At 35.7% G+C, this 18,644-nt stretch overlaps 1 protein-coding gene across 1 annotated transcript; it reads left to right on the top strand.

The window, feature by feature from the left end:
• The first annotated feature begins 3,983 nt into the window (after positions 1-3,983).
• Positions 3,984-15,396, top strand: tnfsf13b (TNF superfamily member 13b). Its single transcript, XM_004912372.4, has 6 exons — positions 3,984-4,745; positions 4,988-5,063; positions 7,839-7,895; positions 11,781-11,893; positions 13,965-14,115; positions 14,950-15,396. Exons 1-6 carry the CDS (start codon positions 4,455-4,457, stop codon positions 15,060-15,062), a joined length of 801 nt encoding a protein of 266 aa, XP_004912429.1. The 5' UTR covers positions 3,984-4,454; the 3' UTR covers positions 15,063-15,396.
• Positions 15,397-18,644: the final 3,248 nt, after the last annotated feature.

Here is an 18,644-nt window from a genome sequence, read left to right as displayed (position 1 = left end):
GATGGAACCATGAATTCTACTGTCTACCAAAAAATCCTGAAGGAGAATGTCCGGCCATCTGTTCGTTAACTCAAGCTGAAACGATCTTGGGTGCTGCAGCAGGACAATGACCCAAAACACACCAGCAAATCCACCTCTGAATGGCTGAAGAGAAACAAAATGAAGACTTTGGTGTGGCCTAGTCAAAGTCCTGACCTTAATCCTATTGAGATGTTGTGGCATGACCTTAAAAAGGCGGTTCATTCTAGAAAACCCTCAAATAAAGCTGAATTACAACAATTCTGCAAAGATGAGTGGGCCAAAATTCCTCCAGAGCACTGTAAAAGACTCGTTGCAAGTTATCGCAAACGCTTGATTGCAGTTATTGCTGCTAAGGGTGGCCCAACCAGTTATTAGGTTCAGGGGGTAATTACTTTTTCACACAGGGCCATGTAGGTTTGGATTTTTTTTTTCTCCCTAAATAATAAAAACCCTCATTTAAAAACTGCATTTTGTGTTTACTTGGGTTATCTTTGACTAATAGTTAAATGTGTTTGATGATCAGAAACATTTTGTGTGACAAACATGCAAAAGAATAAGAAATCAGGAAGGGGGCAAATAGTTTTTCACACCACTGTATATAACTTTTTATTTTATGAGTACAGGTATAGGACCCATTATCCAGAATGCGCGGGACCAAGGGTATTCCGGATAAGGGGTCTTTCCATAATTTGGATCTCCATACCTTAAGGGGCTGATTTACTTACCCACGAACGGGTCGAATGGAGTCCGATTGCGTTTTTTTCGTAATGATCGGTACTTTGCGATTTTTTCGTATGTTTTGCGATTTTTTCGGATTCTTTACGAATTTTTCGGATCCAATACGATTTTTGCGTAAAAACGCGAGTTTTCCTATCCATTACGAAAGTTGCGTAAAAAGTTGCGCATTTTGCGTAGCGTTAAAACTTACGCGAAAAATGCGCAACTTTTCGCGTAAGTTTTAACGCTACGCAAAATGCGCAACTTTTTACGCAACTTTCGTAATGGATACGAAAAACCCGCGTTTTTACGCAAAAATCGTATTGGATCCGAAAAATTCGTACAGAATCCGAAAAAATCGCAAAACATACGAAAAAGTCGCAAAATATTCGTTTTCAAGTCGGAACTTTTCCAATTCGGGTCGGATTCGTGGGTTAGTAAATCAGCCCCTAAGTCTACTAAAGAATTAATAAAACATTAATTAAACCCATTAGGATTGTTTTGCATCCAATAAGGATTATTTATATCTTAGTTGGGATCAATTACAAGGTACTGTTTTATTACTACAGAGAAAAAGGAAATCAGTTTCAAAATTCTGAATTATTTGATTAAAATGGAGTCTATGGGAGATGGGCTTTCCGTAATTCGGAGCTTTCTGGATAACGGGTTTCCGGATAAGGGGTCCGATACCTGTATTTATCTTGTTACAAAACTGGAATTAGCTGTTAAACCAAGATTTTGGTGGATGGCATATAATTGTTTGCCTTGTCACCCTTAAGGCCCAGAACACAGTACTGTCAACTGGGTTACCATAAGCCTGATATATATTTGTTGCTCAAAGTAATTGTATGGCCACAGATTGTATTTAAAGGAATTAAAGCTTAATATGGTGAAGAGCACATTCACAGTGCAAAATGATGTTTTATGTATATATAAAGTGGTTCTATAAAATGAAATCCTTCAAGCCAAAACATCTAAGGGGCAGTATTTCCAACAGAAACTAAAGCTACTCCACGTTTGGTTCTTGTGAGGTAGATAATTAGATTGCCAGTGCACTAATAAATAGAAATCTGTTATGTAGGGGACATCTGAGCTGTGGTAATCCAATAACCTCGCAAGGGACAAACATGGAGTAACTTCTTTTTCTGTGTTTGCCCTGTATAGGCATTCATTGATTTTTTTTTTTTTTGTCACTAAAACATTAGCCCAACCTCTATTCATTTAACTCATTTCGAAAAGGGGCTATATTGCCCCTTTAATACACAAAATTCTCTATTGGCTGTTGGCGAAATAAATTTTTATCGAGAAATCCAGTTTCCCCATTACAGGCAGTGTGCCAGACACCAACAGAGTAGAGTAACAAGAGGAAGGGCTCCACACTGGAGGCAAAGATGCTAATTATTAATTTATATTCCCAGTCATTGTTAGCTAAAGGACTGTTCTTGGCTGGCAATTGTTTTTACTTAATTTGAATAGGAAATTGAGTTAAATAAGAAGTATTGAACTGTAGACAGTTGAGACTTAACGATTATTTTCAAGGACAACGGGGAAAACATAACTATGTGAAATTATAGTAAATTGACTTTAAAAAGCACTTTTTATTCTTACACTAACAATGATGCTCCTAAGACTTTTTAAACTGTTTTGAAATATGCTTGAAATAAGTCTTCAATAAAGGGAAAGCAATATAATCTGTCAAGGGCTGAATATGCTACTATTAAGATGTTACAGAATGATCATAATATCGCTGGTTTATGGAGGTTTATGCAGACTTGAGGACTGATGTTTTAGAGCCCTTATCAGATGAAGATGCCTAATATAAACTGTAATAAGATTATTAGTGATGTCCATGGGAAGACCTGTACATGCATCGTAAGCATTTAATAACGCTTCCTGCAAAGACATCATCAGAGACCATAAGTTTTTAAAAGCATATTTGTCTTAAAAGGAGATTCTCTTTAAGGAGGAAGTCTGCCCAAAAATCATTTTGTTTTCTTACTATAACTTGAAGAAAAAGTAAGGAATGCTTGGATCCCTAGAATTGTGATAGGAATCATATTAAAAGTTTCCCCTTTGATTGCAGATATGTGTTTAATATAAGAGAAGCAGAGATTAATTTATGGGGATCTGTCACTCTGACAAAAAAAAAACTGTATAATAAAGTAAATATGAAACACAAAAATTTAAATAAAAGTATAGGGACCCATAGGGTTAAGCTCCCTATGGCTTTAAAACCTACCTCTTCACATCTTTATCATTATTGGGCAACAGCCCTTGTACTTAAGTTACAGTTATAAAGCTATTCCTTATAGGTTTAGTCTGGGTGTACATGCCCCCTGCAGACTGATAAAGTGTCTAGCAGAAGGGTGTGACTTCCTCTTTGGCTGCCAGTCTGCTACCTAGTGCACCTCTCCATTGAGCCTGGGTGCAGACGCAGGCCCCAGTAAGCCATACCATCCAAGTAAATGTCGGGGACAGGGCCCCGTGAATGAGGTAAAGTAAGAACAGGTTAATTAATATCATAGCACTCTCTAGGAGAGTGAGTCAGTCAGAACTTATATAGAAATAGCAGCTCATTTGCTCCATCCAGGAGAGAAAGTAAAGGAGTAGTCTCCTAACAGAGATTAGATAAGAGAGATTGCCTTAGATTAGGGACACAGAAGTGCTAGGGACATAGGCCAGCAATTAACCCTGCCCAACCTCTTGATGAGAAGGCATAAACCGGTGAGCTTGCCTCCTTTCACTCTGTTGGCTGTCTTATCCTGCCTGACCTCTTTATGAGAAGGGATAAACTGGAAGGCATCCATACTTCAACTGCTTAACTCTGCTTTAACATCACTTGTACTAATGAATACCTGTTTACCTCATCTGAGTGAGTATTGATTTACCCTGCATTGATACCTTTGCCTTGGACAAATAAACCGTTCCTTTGTTTTGCAACAGCTCCTGGCGTCCATCATCTATCTAATACATCATCAACTACACTACACAGTGGCAGTGGGAGATACAGTTCAACAACATCCTCCAGCAATCACTTCACTTTCAATTCTGTACTTTCTAGATGTCACTGCACTCTTGACATTCCCCTACTCACTGTCAATAACTGTGTAGTCTGTGTGTGTGTCAGGTCCGCCATTCTGGTGAATACACAAGATTATGGCATGATGCAAAGCTTGCCTTAATAACAGTGCCCACAAAATGGCACCTGCGTGTTTGCTGTTATTCTGAATTCCTAGAGTGAAGGAAACAATATTTAAATAATTTATGTAGTATACATTTATGTTGCTTAACTAACATGATAAATAGATATGGAATTCTTTATTATGGTGACAGGTCCCCTTTAAGCACTTTATCTTTTTTCTTTCTTTCTTGTTAAATAGTCACTTCCTTTAAGAAAAGGAGAAGTTACTAAAGTTTTATGTGTTTGGCAAATTACCAGCAAAATACAGTAAATCACATTGACAGTAAGCCAAGCAGAAAGGAAACTATATTGAAAAAAAAACAGGCTCAGCAAAAAGCAGACTTAATCAAACATTACTATCATGGGTGAGGTCATTTTGATTCCTGGACAATGTGGGAAACACGCCTGGTTATCTTGTGACACATTTCAGCATATTTTATTCCTCTTAGAAAATTCATATTTGCATCAACGATCCATGAATATTGATTTTTTTATTTTTTTTTTGCCTTAGAGACACTTGTCATACATTGCAGTTATGACTTCTCAGAACAATTTTCCAAATACCTTTCACCAGAAAAAGATTTATCACTACAGCCAAAGTGCCGTTTTGTCTTGTACATTTCTTCCTTTCACAGTCATTCTGCTCTCTTTCCTTATGGCAGTAGCACTCTATAATATATTTGTGCTAAGAGCGGAACTTGCAAGCCTCCGAGCTGAGCTACGATCTTACACACATATTTCTGAACATCAGCATTCCGTTCCTATAGTATTGGAGCATGATGGCTTTGATGGAATGAAAAGACATATCACAGCAGAGGCCACACTGGTAAGTTTACAGACTTATGCCAACATAGTATAGTTCAGCATAGTATAGTTTTATGTTTATCAGTCAGCGACCACTACAGACTATATCTTGCACTGTTACTCAATTACAACTCCTTTTCAACTACCTAGGATATAAAGGGAGAGGTAGATAGATATAAATGCAACCAGGTTACAATAACTTTTGACAACTGCATTCCAGTCTTTAGGGTTGAGTTTTAAATTCAATCAATCTACTGTTTACAGAAACAAAAAATTGCAGCAGACAAGGTTTTAACAAAAAACCGGTCAAGAAGATTTGCTTCTGGAAATCAAGAACAAGGTGAGTGAATCAGTAACTGTAATGAAAAATCTTCTCTGTAGAGAGGGTCTTATTGTTTGAGTCTGTATCTAGCCATTATCATTTACAAAATCTGTAAAGTTCTTTATAGAAAATATTATTCAGAATGTTTGGGACCTAGGGTCTTTCCATTATTTGGATACTAAATTTGGTTTATTAAAAAAATGATTTACACTTTGATTAAACCCAATGATATTGTTTTGCATCCAGTTATTAGTATTAATTCTATCTCAGTTGGGATCAAGTACATGGTACTTATTAGAGAGAAAAAGGAAACAATTTAAATAAATGGGATTATTTGATTTAAATGGAGTCTGTCAGAGATGGTTGTCCTGTAATTCAGTGCTTTCAGGATAATGGATCCCATACCGGTAACAGAATTCATTATGGAGTTCATATACACTGAATCTAAAGAACTCTGGTATGATGGCATTCGTCTCTCTGCTATGTGTTACAGTATAAAAGAGTTCTTATCCATTAAACTATACCATTTCAAATAGATAAATTAGAGCCCTGGCTGGACGTTTCTATAAATTTAAGGTTTCCTTACAGTCAAAATATCCCTCTGATGCTCAGTAGTACAAATAATGAAGTTCTTTCCAGCCATCTGTATCAAACTGGAGATTTTAGATTTAGCAGATGTAGATTTCTAACTGTTAAATGAGCTTTAGTAAGCTTTAATGTGCTTTAGTAAGTTTTCCCTTATTTTGGGGGCTGGTTTATCAAAATTCAAGTTTGCTTTTTTGGGAGGGGGGGGGGATTTGAGAAAAAAAAGCAGTGAAACATGTTATGGCAAATCCAAAATACTCAAGAACATTCTTACGAACCACCAATAGTGTGTATTTATTAAAGAAAAAATCTGCTAAAAGTTGTCAGAAAAACTTGGCAAGTAAAAGCTGGGAAGGTTCAATAGAAGTCAATAGGAATTGTCTCTAACAACTTTATTTTCCCAGTTTATTAAAGCATTTGAGTCTTTTTAGCCTCAATGAAAATTAATGGAACAATATACTTCTTGTCAGGGCGCAACTTTTTTTTCTGTAACAAAATGCACACAGAATTATTCAGACACATTTTTTTTTTCTTAAACCAGCGTTCGAGAAGAAAAGTTGCGGTTAATTTTCCCACATCTACATTTTTTTTTTTTAATTAATCTGCCCCCTAATCTGCCCGAACACATTATTTAAACAAAAGTTTACTAAATCCCAGCTACAGACCTTTGAATATCAATAAACAGACATATACATTTGTAAAAACTCAAAGCAAGTTTAGGCTACTCTGGCTGTGCTCCTGCCAAAGATTCATTCTTAAAACATACATTAATTAGATACATTGCTAGATATTAACCCCATAATAAAATTTCGTAAAAAAGAAAATGTAATTGTAAGGGCGAGGTCAGACAAAGCGTACATCTACTTCTCTCAGCCCTGCGCTTTTCTCAGCCAGTTGCCATAGTCTTTAAAGTGATACTGACATGAAAAAAAAGACTTTTTAAAATATTCAGGTACAATTAAAACTTACCTATAGGTCATATTGATTGTTTTTTTGCTTTATATAAGTAATTTTTACTATTCCTAAAACTTGTCCGTTATAGCTTCTAGGTAATTTAAAAGCATTGGGAAGTACTTTTTTTTGGCAAAGTTATAAAGCTCATGCTAAGACCATGTTATAAAATATTTAAAAACAGTTTAATTTTAGGTGTCAGTATCTCGGACAGACAAACAGAGAAGTGTATGAAAGTAGATCCGGTTCACTCAGCCTGGAAGAAAAGAGCAGGGCTGAGAGAAGCGGATATATGCTTCGTCTGACCTCGCCCTAAGCCCTGTTCCAATATACATTAATTAATGTTCTGTTATTTGTTAACATGATTGCATTTATAAGAATTAAGTAGGTAGGGAAGGGAGCTTCTGGACAGTGCCTAATCCCAGCATAATCTCTTACTTCCTACTCAGCATCAGCAAGCAGCAGTATAACAATTAACACAAGTATTAGGCAAGCACTTACCAAGTATTAAGAACAGCACTCTAAAATGCTTTATAGGAAGTTCACTAAAGGTGAACATCTTCATTAAGTCTGGAATCTGTACTCTAGTTCACAATGTATTTATTGAAATTGTCTAGAGTAAAGGTGGTCGACCTTCAAATTATTCAAATAATTGGTCCATGGATGTTAAGCAGTACTCTGTGCTTTTAGGCTAATGGTCCAAACATAGAATATGTTTAACTTCTTCATCTGATGATGCACCATGCAGCAGCCAATGAGATGCATCAACATAGAGCAATGCAATAAAGTTTCAGGATAATTTGTTGAAACTTCCTCCCTGAGATGACATTGATGCCAAGATGGTACAGTATAGGCTGGTGGATAGATTCTAATGAGGATAGAAGTATGGTTGAATCAACTGTTTGGCAACTAAAGTCTTGTGCTTCTTAGAACATAGTTGATGGAATTATTATGCTTGTTGCCAGTCCTAAGGTAACACTTGTGGCCCTCCAGATTAAAAGGGCAGTTTATTGGCTTTGTATGGGGCCCTTCCTATGGCCTGACATCTAGACAAAAATCTGTTGGACACCCTGAAATCCTGTCGGGCAAGGACTGCAGCATTGCACTGATTCGGCCCACTCTTGTTGGGGCTCCATGACCCCCATTATGATCTGTTTGTTAGTTTATTAATCCAGTCTATTTGCTCCTTTATGTGTAGTTAAATGTAAACCACATGCTTCAGATACATATATTTATTATACTTTGTTTATGTTACAGTTTTCCATTCTTGCTTGCAATTAATTGCTGATACAACAAAACAAGTTGACGATGAAGGTAATCCAGCATGACAGTTTGACACTAGTTCTTTCAGTTAGTTAACATAGTTTGTGCCAATAGTTCTGCTTCTGCCTGTTTCTGCAAACACTTTGCAACACTTTTCTGTATAAATTTCTAAAAATATAATGGTGTTTATTTCCCTCTTAACACCCTGAATGAGTATCTCATTGTCTACTCACATGAATTTTCTTTTCATAAAGGGGGAACAACATAGAAGTATGTTCTTATAAATGTACATGTTTCATGCAATGCTTTAATTGGGACAGATTAAGGAGATAAAGTGATTGTTTTATGCTTGCATATAGTAGTGTATTCATATGGCTGTGTGCCCTCTCAAAAAGCAAGTCTGTCTTGCTTTATGGCTATTCTTTTTTTTTTTTTTTTTTTTTTTTTCAATTATAGTTTTTATTGGGTATTTGCAATGCCAAAGAAAGTGAAAGAATATGAAAATAGCCCTTCTGAAATCACGTCATACAGAAAACATGTGCCAAGTATGTAGCAAGCTTTTTCTGCTCGGCCACAGACCGTGGCTCTTCATTCCAGTTAAATTCTAATATTCTTTGTAACAGAATAGCAATGACCCCCAAAAATATTCTAGCTATCTTTATAAGAGAACCGTTTTTACAGAATTAGGAGGCTGTAAATACTTTACAGAGAGTACATGTGACTCTCATCATCCTAAAGGTAGCCATACACAGGCCACTTCTAGGGCTGCCTTAAAGGAACAGTAACACCAAAAAATAAAAGAGCTTTAAAGTAATAAAAATATAATGCACTGTTGCCCTGCACTGGTAAAACTGGTGTGTTTGCTACAGTAACCCTACTATAATTTATATAATAAACTGCTGTGTAGCCACGGGGGCATCCATTCAAGCTGGAAAAAATGGAGAAAAGGCACAGGTTACATAGCAGATAACAGATAAGTTCTGAAGAATACAATAGTGTTTTATCTGTTATCTGCTATGTGCCTGTGCCTTTTCTCCTTTGTCCAAAGATGGACAAGCAGCACTGAAATTGGAAGCAGCTGAAAACCCTTGCCTCATAATGCCAATGCAACTAGTTATCTGGAGATCAGATAATAGGCCTGACACACCAACATAGGCCTACATTCGCTGGGGCCACAGATGATCTATTCAAACTCCAAGTGAGTTATGTAGAATAGGTTGAAAGCTACCAATTTAAGTTAGTTTTCATTGTTTTATTGATTGCTGTGGGTTGCTGTGCCTTTTACATATGGGAGAGAGATTGTTGGGCGGTAAGAATAATTTTTCTCAAAATTGCCTGGCAGTATTGAAACTGTTTTGGCCACTTTAATCCACAGAGTTTGAAATGCAGTAGTCTTTTTGCATTTTCCCTAATGTTACATACATGTTTTTTTTTTATTACTGCAGGATGCCAAACACTTTTTGCATATCTTTTAGAAAGTACATTGCACAGATAAATTAAGTTTGAATATTATAATATATATGTTTACTAAATAAGTTAGGGATAGATAGATAAATAAGTAAGGAAAGTTAACAATAACGCGCAAGGTGTAATAGACAGGAACATTTGTACCCAGCAAATATGTTGTGTCTATTTCTCTTTCTTTCTCTTTTTTGATTATCATTTTTTCAGTGTCTCTTAAAAGTCTTGTATAAATTTGATTATGTGTTTTATATATATATATATATATATATATATATATATATATATATATATATGGAATAAAAATGAGTTAATAAAACAGGCATACCCAACTTTTATACCCGTGAGCCACTGTCAAATGTATAAAGAGTTGGGGAGCAACACCAAGCATGGAAAAAGTTCTGGTGGTGCCAAATAAGGGCTGTGATTGTAAAGGAGGCTTCATTTGGCAGTACATCTTGTTTTTAATTAACCAAAACTTGCCCCCAAGCCAGGAATTCACAAATAAGCACCTGCTATGAGGCCACTGGGAGCAATATGGAAGATGTTGTGCACATCTTTGCAATGGTGATTGAAGAGCTGAAGGGTGGAGCCATGGATAATAAGTTACTATATTTGCATGTCAGTCATTAGATTTGTAAATGGAAGTAAGTGGTACAGTTTTAAGGACAAGGAAAGCCTATTTTACTAGGGGATGCCAAAATGCAAGACCCCCCCCCCCCAGTGAAATAGATTCTATGTTTTTCCCCCAAGGGAACCATACAATAAACTCTCGAATGCTTTATTCACCAGTAGGTCCTTACAGTGAACACAAAGTGTTCCTTTTTTTTTTTTTTTAAATTAGAAGAAAGGAGAGTCCATCTTAGAGTAAGGACTGTAAAGTTGTTGAATTCTCTCCCTGAGGCTGTTGTACTGGCAGAGGCTTCAGATGTTTTTTTTTCCTTTCTAACTAGCAGTTAGGCAGGTTTCATTTATACAAAAGGTTGAACTTGATGGACGTGTGTCTTTTTGCAACTTCTTACAGTATGTTACCAAATTCATTCAGCTCAAATTAAGCAGATTTCCTGAAAATTGAAAATACTGTCCTGTCCTTTATTACACTAAGCACCAATGTATGAATATCATGTAGTCATTGTGCTATATTTTGAAATGCTGATGAAATCTCTTTTAATTGCTTCCTGATTATGGCATTTACATGTTATACTTTGACATGATAGACTTACTTTGCTGTATTCCCGTAACCCTTCGGAAACTGACTTTTCTTTTATATAAGCAGAAGTTATTTCCATTAAATGACTTGGGAAACACTATTTCTAAGAAACTGGCTCTCTCTGGATTTATATATATCTGCATTATAATCATATCTATTTGTAAGTACCTTCTCTCTAGTGTTAAAAAAAAATCCCAGCTTGGGCAGCCTTAATATGTAACTGATATCTTCTATACACTTTGTTTAGTTGCTCTTGTCTGGGCTCCATTTTAATAATGTCACTTTTAAGTACTGGATACCAAAACTGCAAACTGCACTCAATATTCTAATTGGAATGTTCTTTATATATATATATATATATATATATATATATATATATATAATATATATATATATATTATATATCCATTATTGTACACAAATAATAGGTTTAATGAGCAGACCAAAGTAAGTTGAACAGTAAGCAATAGAATACCTTGTAGCCCGAACACTTAGTCCAAACAACTGGCTAGTAGTCAGGGCAGGAAGCCAGCAAGCACCAATCCATGAAACAGGCCAAGGGTCAGGGCAGGTGGCAGGCATGCACAAGGAAAAACAACTGACTTGCTGAAATACCCGTTGGATTCCATAGGTTGATCTTTAATCAGTCTGTCTCTGAGTCTCATCTGCTGCTCAGAGGAAATCCAAAGATACTGACAATTATAAACAGTTCTAGAGTTCTCTAGCATCTGGTTTGACATTGCGCCCCATCAAAATATGCAAATGGTGCTTGGGTGTCTGTGATTATTTTGTACAGCATGGATGGTTTCATTTAGTTTAAGCATGGATGGTTTGAGGTGTCATAGGCACCTCAATAAAAAAAATAAAATGCCCTATGTATGTATTCATTTCCTATAATACCACATTATCTCCACAATCCACTTATCCCTGCTTGCTTCCCCTGCTTCCTTCCCTGCATCTCACCTTCATGCTTCTAAGGGCTTCCTCCTGCCATGGAGCCCCTGTCTGCCGTCCCCCCTTCCCCCAGAGTGGTGTTCTTGAACACAGTAATGTTCTGGTGGTTTGCTCACAAAGAAAATTATTGTCTATTTGTGTGGCTAGCTTTGATTTTCCTTTAACCTTACCTTAGTGGTATTCTCAGTAGTGTTAATCAATTCCTTGTAAATCCCTGCTACTGGAATATTTTATTTTCTATTCTAAGCTTTGTAAAAATCATAAATATTATTTCAGATCTAAATTATGGTACAATGTTTGTTTTCTAAAAGATGATACCACTATCATACCATGGTTGCTAAGCTTTCAACAAGGGACAGCTTTGGAGGAAAGACAAAATAAAATATATATCAAAGAAACTGGTCACTTTTTCATATATGGGCAGGTAAGTTTTTATTTTACTTCCATAAACTTCTTTTACTTTTAGAAAAAAAAATATAAGTGCAATTTAAATCAGATTGACTTACTATCACTGTATCAAAAACTAAGGAACAGAATATGGGTTCTTCTACCATTTTGCAAATCATACTTAATCTGTGTAAGCCTCCCCTCAGGCTTACTCTGAATGGCCAACCAATGGAATGAGATCCTAGTATACAAAGAGACACAGAAATACACTTCCAGCAAAACATCTTTTTAGAATGCAAAAGTCATCAAAATTATAAGTCTCTGAACTACTGCCATAGCCATGGTTAGGACACGTGTGTTATTACTAACCGTTTACGCACACTTTTTAACCATCAGCATCACAAAATGCTTATAATTGATACCTGATATTACAGCTGCCTTCTGTAATATTAGTGACTGAACTAGGACATTGTAGTACCAGCTGGTTGAGGAGCAGTTCACTCCATACTCACAAAAAAACTCCTTTATTACCCTTCCCCCATGGTTAGCTTAAAATACCTCTACTGTGGTTTCTGCATGTAGCACTGGTTTGCCCCATTCTCCTCTTTTTTATGTGGCATGAGCAGTTCTATTTTCATCACTAGGTACATTTCCCAAATTCACAAGCCATTGCTGTTTTGATTTTATTATTATTAACTCATACTTCTAAAGAAACAACATATTCTTCATCGATTTATAATAGAAGGGTGTATAAATCAAAGCAGTGGGAAAGATTCCTTCTTGAAATGAATAAGGCTTTACTAATGCAGTTAAAGGCTACTTCCTAGTCATGTGCACCATATTCATCATAAAGGACGCTACAGAGAGGTCTTTTAAATAATTGTCAAAAATGGTCTTTCTCTAAACAACATGCCTTTAGACCACACAGTCGCTTAAATCCCCCTTTTCTACATTAATGAACAAAGCTTGTGCTAAACATACAAGCACTTCTTAAGAGCAATGTCAAAACATTTTACCTTATCTCAATGCCCAACAAAGACTGTAGATGGTGGAATAGAGGGGTTTGTTTTTTATGCTAACAGTTTGCTTTAGACAGTCTACAAATATCAAACATACCATAGGTCCAGACACAAGAATGAAGAATGTGTTAATCCATGGAAGAAGGCAAATGTAACATGCTCCAGGGCTCACAAATATAGGGACCTATTCGCTCTTTGAATTATGCTTTCCCCACAAAAAGCATACCCCCTCATACTTTTCCTTCTACTTTAAATGCTAATTTTTGTTAGTACAAATGTGGGTACAATTACTTATTACAATGCAGTCCTTTCATTTTAGAGGCACATTCACGACATGGAACAAACTATTTACAGGATGCCCTGACTGAACTGGCCTTATTTCCATTTGGAACACTGCATCTTCAAGGAAGATTTAATACATTGAGTAAAAGGGTTTTAGGAATAAAGCAGCAGCATGTAAACTTGCTGTGTTGTGCCACTACAGTAGCCAAGTATAAGGAAACAAGGATAAGCAGAACATGTAGTCTGGTTTAGTACTACTGGCCAATGGCATAATGAATATATAAAACATTATTTATATTTTAGTACACCGAAGTAAAACTATATGTGTATGTGTATGTGTGGAATCCAGCAAGCAAATAGACATCTTAAAGGTGCAGTTTGGATATTACTCCTGAGCTTTCACACAAACATAATGTATGCGGCTAAAAATGTCTTCTAGTGAAACTGAATACCCCATTTGGAGGCACTTATCAATTTAGTTTTTACCTAGAATGTAAAACTTATATATCTGAACCCACAGAAAGTTAATAAAAAGCTGACTTTTGCTTGAAGGTTTTTATTATGTTTTGCACAAAATTTAGTACTGAAAGGCTGTTGTCTAGTGGGTAAGTCGTCTTAAGGTTGGAGTTGCTTAACCAGCTTATTTCTTTCTTGAATAATTCCAGTAATATTGTCTCATCATTTATTTGGACGATTAAGAAAGGTTGTGCATTTTACCAAAAGCTACCCTGTTCTCCAGTATGCAGACAAGCATATCCAGTTAGGCTCACAATGGCTATTCTCAACTGATATATTTCTCTTTTACAGGTTTGGTTCACAGATAAATTGTTTGTAATGGGCCATGTAATACAAAGAAAAAAGGCCCAGAAAGTGGGTAATGATCCCAGTTTAGTTACATTATTTAAGTGCATTCAGAATATGCCACCTTCTCATCCAAACAATTCATGCTTTACAGCTGGTAAGTGTAAGAATAAAACATAGATACTGTGTCATAGTAATCAGCTGCCTGGTGCCTAAATCTGAAAAGTCTTGTGTTTATGACAGATACTTTCATTCCCACAACCTCTCCTGTACATGTGTAACCCATTACCACTAGGGCGAGGAGTCAAAACTGGGAAAACTTTACCTACCAAGCATAGCTGGCAATTACTTTACTAATTTAAGTTTTATTTCTGCTTTTCAGGGTCCCTTCTGTCCTATGAAACAAAGAATACAAAAAAAGGGAACAATTCAAAGGCAATTTAAAAAAAGAAAAATACATTTTAAAAAATGCATTCTCTGTATATATATATATATATATATATACAGTAGCGACGCAGTGCCCTTTAGGCATGCTTGTTAGGCTCAGGAAGGAACTCATTTTATTATCTATATACTTAACAGGGCAATTTCATAAATGATCTAGGCACAATAGCAACCAATCAGCAGCAGCCTTTACTGGTCAGCTGTAACAACTGATTGGTTGCTAGAGGTTACCAGGTGTAGAAAAATTAAAAACTTTTTATTACATTATAAATGTACCGGTAATGTCTTATGCTATTGTTTTATGCTAGATTAATAGACCAGAACCTAACATTTTTAAGCAATGTTCTGGTAAAATTATGCTTACATACTTAAAAATTTGGCTTGTGAGTAGTTTTTATTTTTGAGCATTTCTTTGTACAATGCATTTTATCACTGTGTATCTCCCCAACACCCATTCATACTTCATACAGCATGGCAGCTTCCTCTGGGGCACTAATTAAGGGGAACTATCCTGAAAACTTTCATTATCAGATTTCTTTTTTACCAGGTATTGCAAAATTAGAAGAAGGAGATGAAATTCAGCTTATCGTACCTTCAAGGAAAACAAAGATATCACTGAGTGGGGAAGGGACATTTTTTGGAGCAATTAAAATTTTGTGAACAGAAGCAGAAGTTTCTTTTTTTTTTTCAAAACACAGCAAAAAACCCCCACCAATAGTGACAATCAAAACTAGGAATTTCTCTTTGCCTGCCATCTTTGCTGAATAATCCAACATTGACTATTAAATGAAAGCCACACAAACAATGCCTTTTTGTTATTTTCCCATTATTTGTATTGAGAGAAGAAAGTACAATTCAGTCCTTTTTCTGGATTCTACCTTTCTGCTGTAAAAGGTAAACAGATACTGCCTTCAATATCAAATACAAATTGTATATATATCTTTAAAACCACTGAAAATATTTAATTAATGGATATTACAAAGTTGCTTAGAATTCAATTTTAATTGCAAATCTTTAGAGTGGAGGTGTATGAACAAGAATAAGTAGGTAATAATTAAAAGGCAATAATGTTTAATTGTATATTATAAGGATATTTAACATGTAATATCATTTTAGTACACAAAAAGGGAATGCATGATTCTTCAGAAACATAGGTTTATGCTTTTTTTACTTACAAATAAAATGAATATATGTACATATTCAAACAGACAGCCATGAAAGGGTATAAATATAAGAATAAATCAGAAATAGCATAATGTGTTAAGGCTGCTAAAACCAGTAAAATAACCCATAACAGATGTTTTTTCATCAACATAAATTTAACTCCATTTAACTTTGTGGAATGGAGCATGTAAGCATTGGTAAAATGATATATGATATCACCACTGGGGGTCACTCTTTTACCATTAAAAAAATTCATGCTTTCATTCTGTTACTCTATTACCATTTGACAGATACATACTATTCTGTTCTTCCTGTGAAACAAAACTATGTATCATCCTTAATACGTTATCAAATTGTTTTATTAATCACATATTAAAACTGTGCAATGCACTTCTTTGCATAGGATAAATATTGGGATGAACTAAGATAATGCATAGTTCATAAGTCCAAAATACCTTTTGTCTGGCTTGTATGTATGTATGTATGTATGTATAACTTTATTTATAAAGCGCCACAAGGGTACGCAGCACTGTACAGTCTTACAGAATACAAAATTACACACAGGGAGGACGAGTGATATAGTAAATAAATATATATATATATATATATATATGTATTTATTGTAAGTGCCTAGTGGTAAGAGACAAGACAAGAGGCTTGTTGTCTTTCCACATTGTATAGCCAACACAAATGGGCATATTTAGCAGTTTTTGGGTTTGTGAATTTTAGTTTGTTTTTCTAAATCGAATAAACTTGCATATTGAATGGTCACTTATTTATTAATAAGGAAAACTTGTTCGAGTAAAAATCTTTGAGTTCACAAGCTCTACAAACTCTAAAAATTTGTGTTTGAGAATATGGCTTTTCCTATGATAACTCCCATTGACTTCTGTAGAAACTCGCAAGCTTTTTACATGGCAAATTTTTACATTCAAGCTTTCGTGTTTTTTGCACTTAATAAACGAAAGACATTAGAGTTTTCAAACCATAGCTCAGATTCGAGTTCTTTTAAAGGGGACCTGTCACCCTAAGAAATAATTCCAAATCCTTTTGATTTGAATCAGGTTAGTAGAGCAAAATAAACTTTACTTACACTATCACAATTATTGAATTTATTTTCCCTTCAGTCTTGGAATTAGTAGTCATAGCCAGTTGGCCAGCGCCATTTTGTGTGCACTGTTATTAAGGCAAAGCTTTGTATAACCCCCAAATCTTATGCATTTGCCATCTAGATAATGTATAGGAAGTGCTGAATGGAAAGTTAAAGTAACTGTTATTAAAAATCTGGCTGTCAATCATATATTGCCTGCCCCCTCCTCTATGCCTGCGTTTTGACAGCTCAAAATTATAAATACATTTATAACAGGTATAGATGGTTTAAATTAAAAAAAGAATTTGGGTTTCATGTTTAATCTTCAAAGGACTTTTATTATACAACTTTTTATGTGTGGGTGACAGGTCCCCTTTAAGCACAGAAAAACTCAAATTGAGAAAAATCACCCCCTAATGTCCTAAACATTAAACAGAACAAAAATGGTTGTTTTACTATTACCATCAGCATTGACTTATTGTAACTTATTTAAATGTATGTATGTATTTATTAACATACATAGCACAAATGTACGCAGTGCTTTACAAGGTAGAAACACAAACAGGGGTATAGTTACTTTAAGTTGTACAGTAAGTTATATAAATGTTAGACACCCTCTAGTGATTAATCCTTTCCTTCTTCTATAAAGGCTGGAGTGGGCAGATGTCTAACATAATAGCAATAACACTACTTCCTGCTTTCAACTCTCTAAGCTGTTAGCAGTCAGTAACCAATCAGTGACTTGATGGGGGGGCCATATGGGACATTACTGTTCAGTTGGTTTGAATTTGACCTGCGTGCACACAAACTAACTGAACAGTTATGTCCCATGTGCAGGGCCGGATTTCCAAATTGGCGAGGCGCTTTGCGTGCGCATGCACAGTGGGCCAAACTTGGATACGGAGCAGTGGGGAGAAGTCCCCCCATTGCTCCGTATGGGTACAAATCTTTTTAGATTTTGGTGCGGTGGGGCGGCATGCCGCCCCCAGGTTTCTGCCACCCTAGGCCCGGGCCTTTGTGGCCTCTCCACAAATCCGGACCTGCCCATGTGCCCCCCCCAAAGTCACTGACTAACTATGAGGTTAGAGCGCTGAAAGCAGGAAGTACAGTTCTGGCTATTATGTTAGATATCTGCTCACTCCAGCCTTTATAGATTACATTTTTGCCTAACTAAAAATTACAAATATGTTTTTATTTTGCGCAGTCTATCTATTTTACCCGTTTTCATTCTACACTGAATTGTATCTTTAAAAAACATTTATACTTTTTTCACAGACTTGATTTATTAGGCAATGTATAGGTCTTCCAGTCAGAGTAGTAGCTGTCATAAACTACTACATATTTACTGTTTTTCAGTAACACATTTCAAGTTTGAAGAGGCTATACTCTCACCTTATACCCTTACACCTGTGCAAGGAGCTTTAATTGTGAACTTTTTACCCTGGTACCTATGCAATGAGAAATTACTGTAAACATTTTACCCTGGTGCCTGTACAATAAGGTTTCACTGTGACCTTTTTGCCCTGGAACCTGTATGATGAGGTTTCACTGTGAACGTTTGACCCTGGCATCTGTGCAAAGAGGTTTAACAGTGAACTTTTTACCCCGGTACCTGTGCAATGAGGTTTTTCCACATACTTAAGATGGAATGAATTTGCTGAAAAGTAATTCAGTAATAGGCTTAGCAATTCTAAAAAAACAAAACAAGAACATTCCACCAAACAATATGGTTAAAGAAATGACGTAGCAAATTCAGTCGGCAACCCAGAAGAATATTTTGGAAGGCAGGGTGAATGATAATATAAAGGGATCTCAAAGAAACTGCATGCAGTTGTAGCATTCACATATTAAATCATTATTCATTGATTCATTAGCACACAAAAAACTATTTGGTAAAGGCACTGTTTAGTGCAGATTCATCTTTATTACTGCCAATTTATCATCATTAGTGCAATGGCACATGGGATTTTTTGATAAAGTATCACTGA

The sequence above is a fragment of the Xenopus tropicalis genome, chromosome 2 (genome assembly GCF_000004195.4).
Source record: "Xenopus tropicalis strain Nigerian chromosome 2, UCB_Xtro_10.0, whole genome shotgun sequence".
In the NCBI taxonomy this organism is placed as follows: domain Eukaryota; kingdom Metazoa; phylum Chordata; class Amphibia; order Anura; family Pipidae; genus Xenopus; species Xenopus tropicalis.
This window is presented reverse-complemented; position numbering and strand designations above follow the sequence as displayed.

Bases quoted from the DNA above. Each gene is read 5' to 3' on its own strand.
- tnfsf13b (XM_004912372.4), top strand. From the start codon at position 4,455: ATGACTTCTCAGAACAATTTTCCAAATACCTTTCACCAGAAAAAGATT. The intron at 7,896-11,780 runs GTAATCCAGCAT...GTTTTCTAAAAG, and splicing joins AAAACAAGTTGACGATGAAG to ATGATACCACTATCATACCA. The intron at 14,116-14,949 runs GTAAGTGTAAGA...CTTTTTTACCAG, and splicing joins CAATTCATGCTTTACAGCTG to GTATTGCAAAATTAGAAGAA.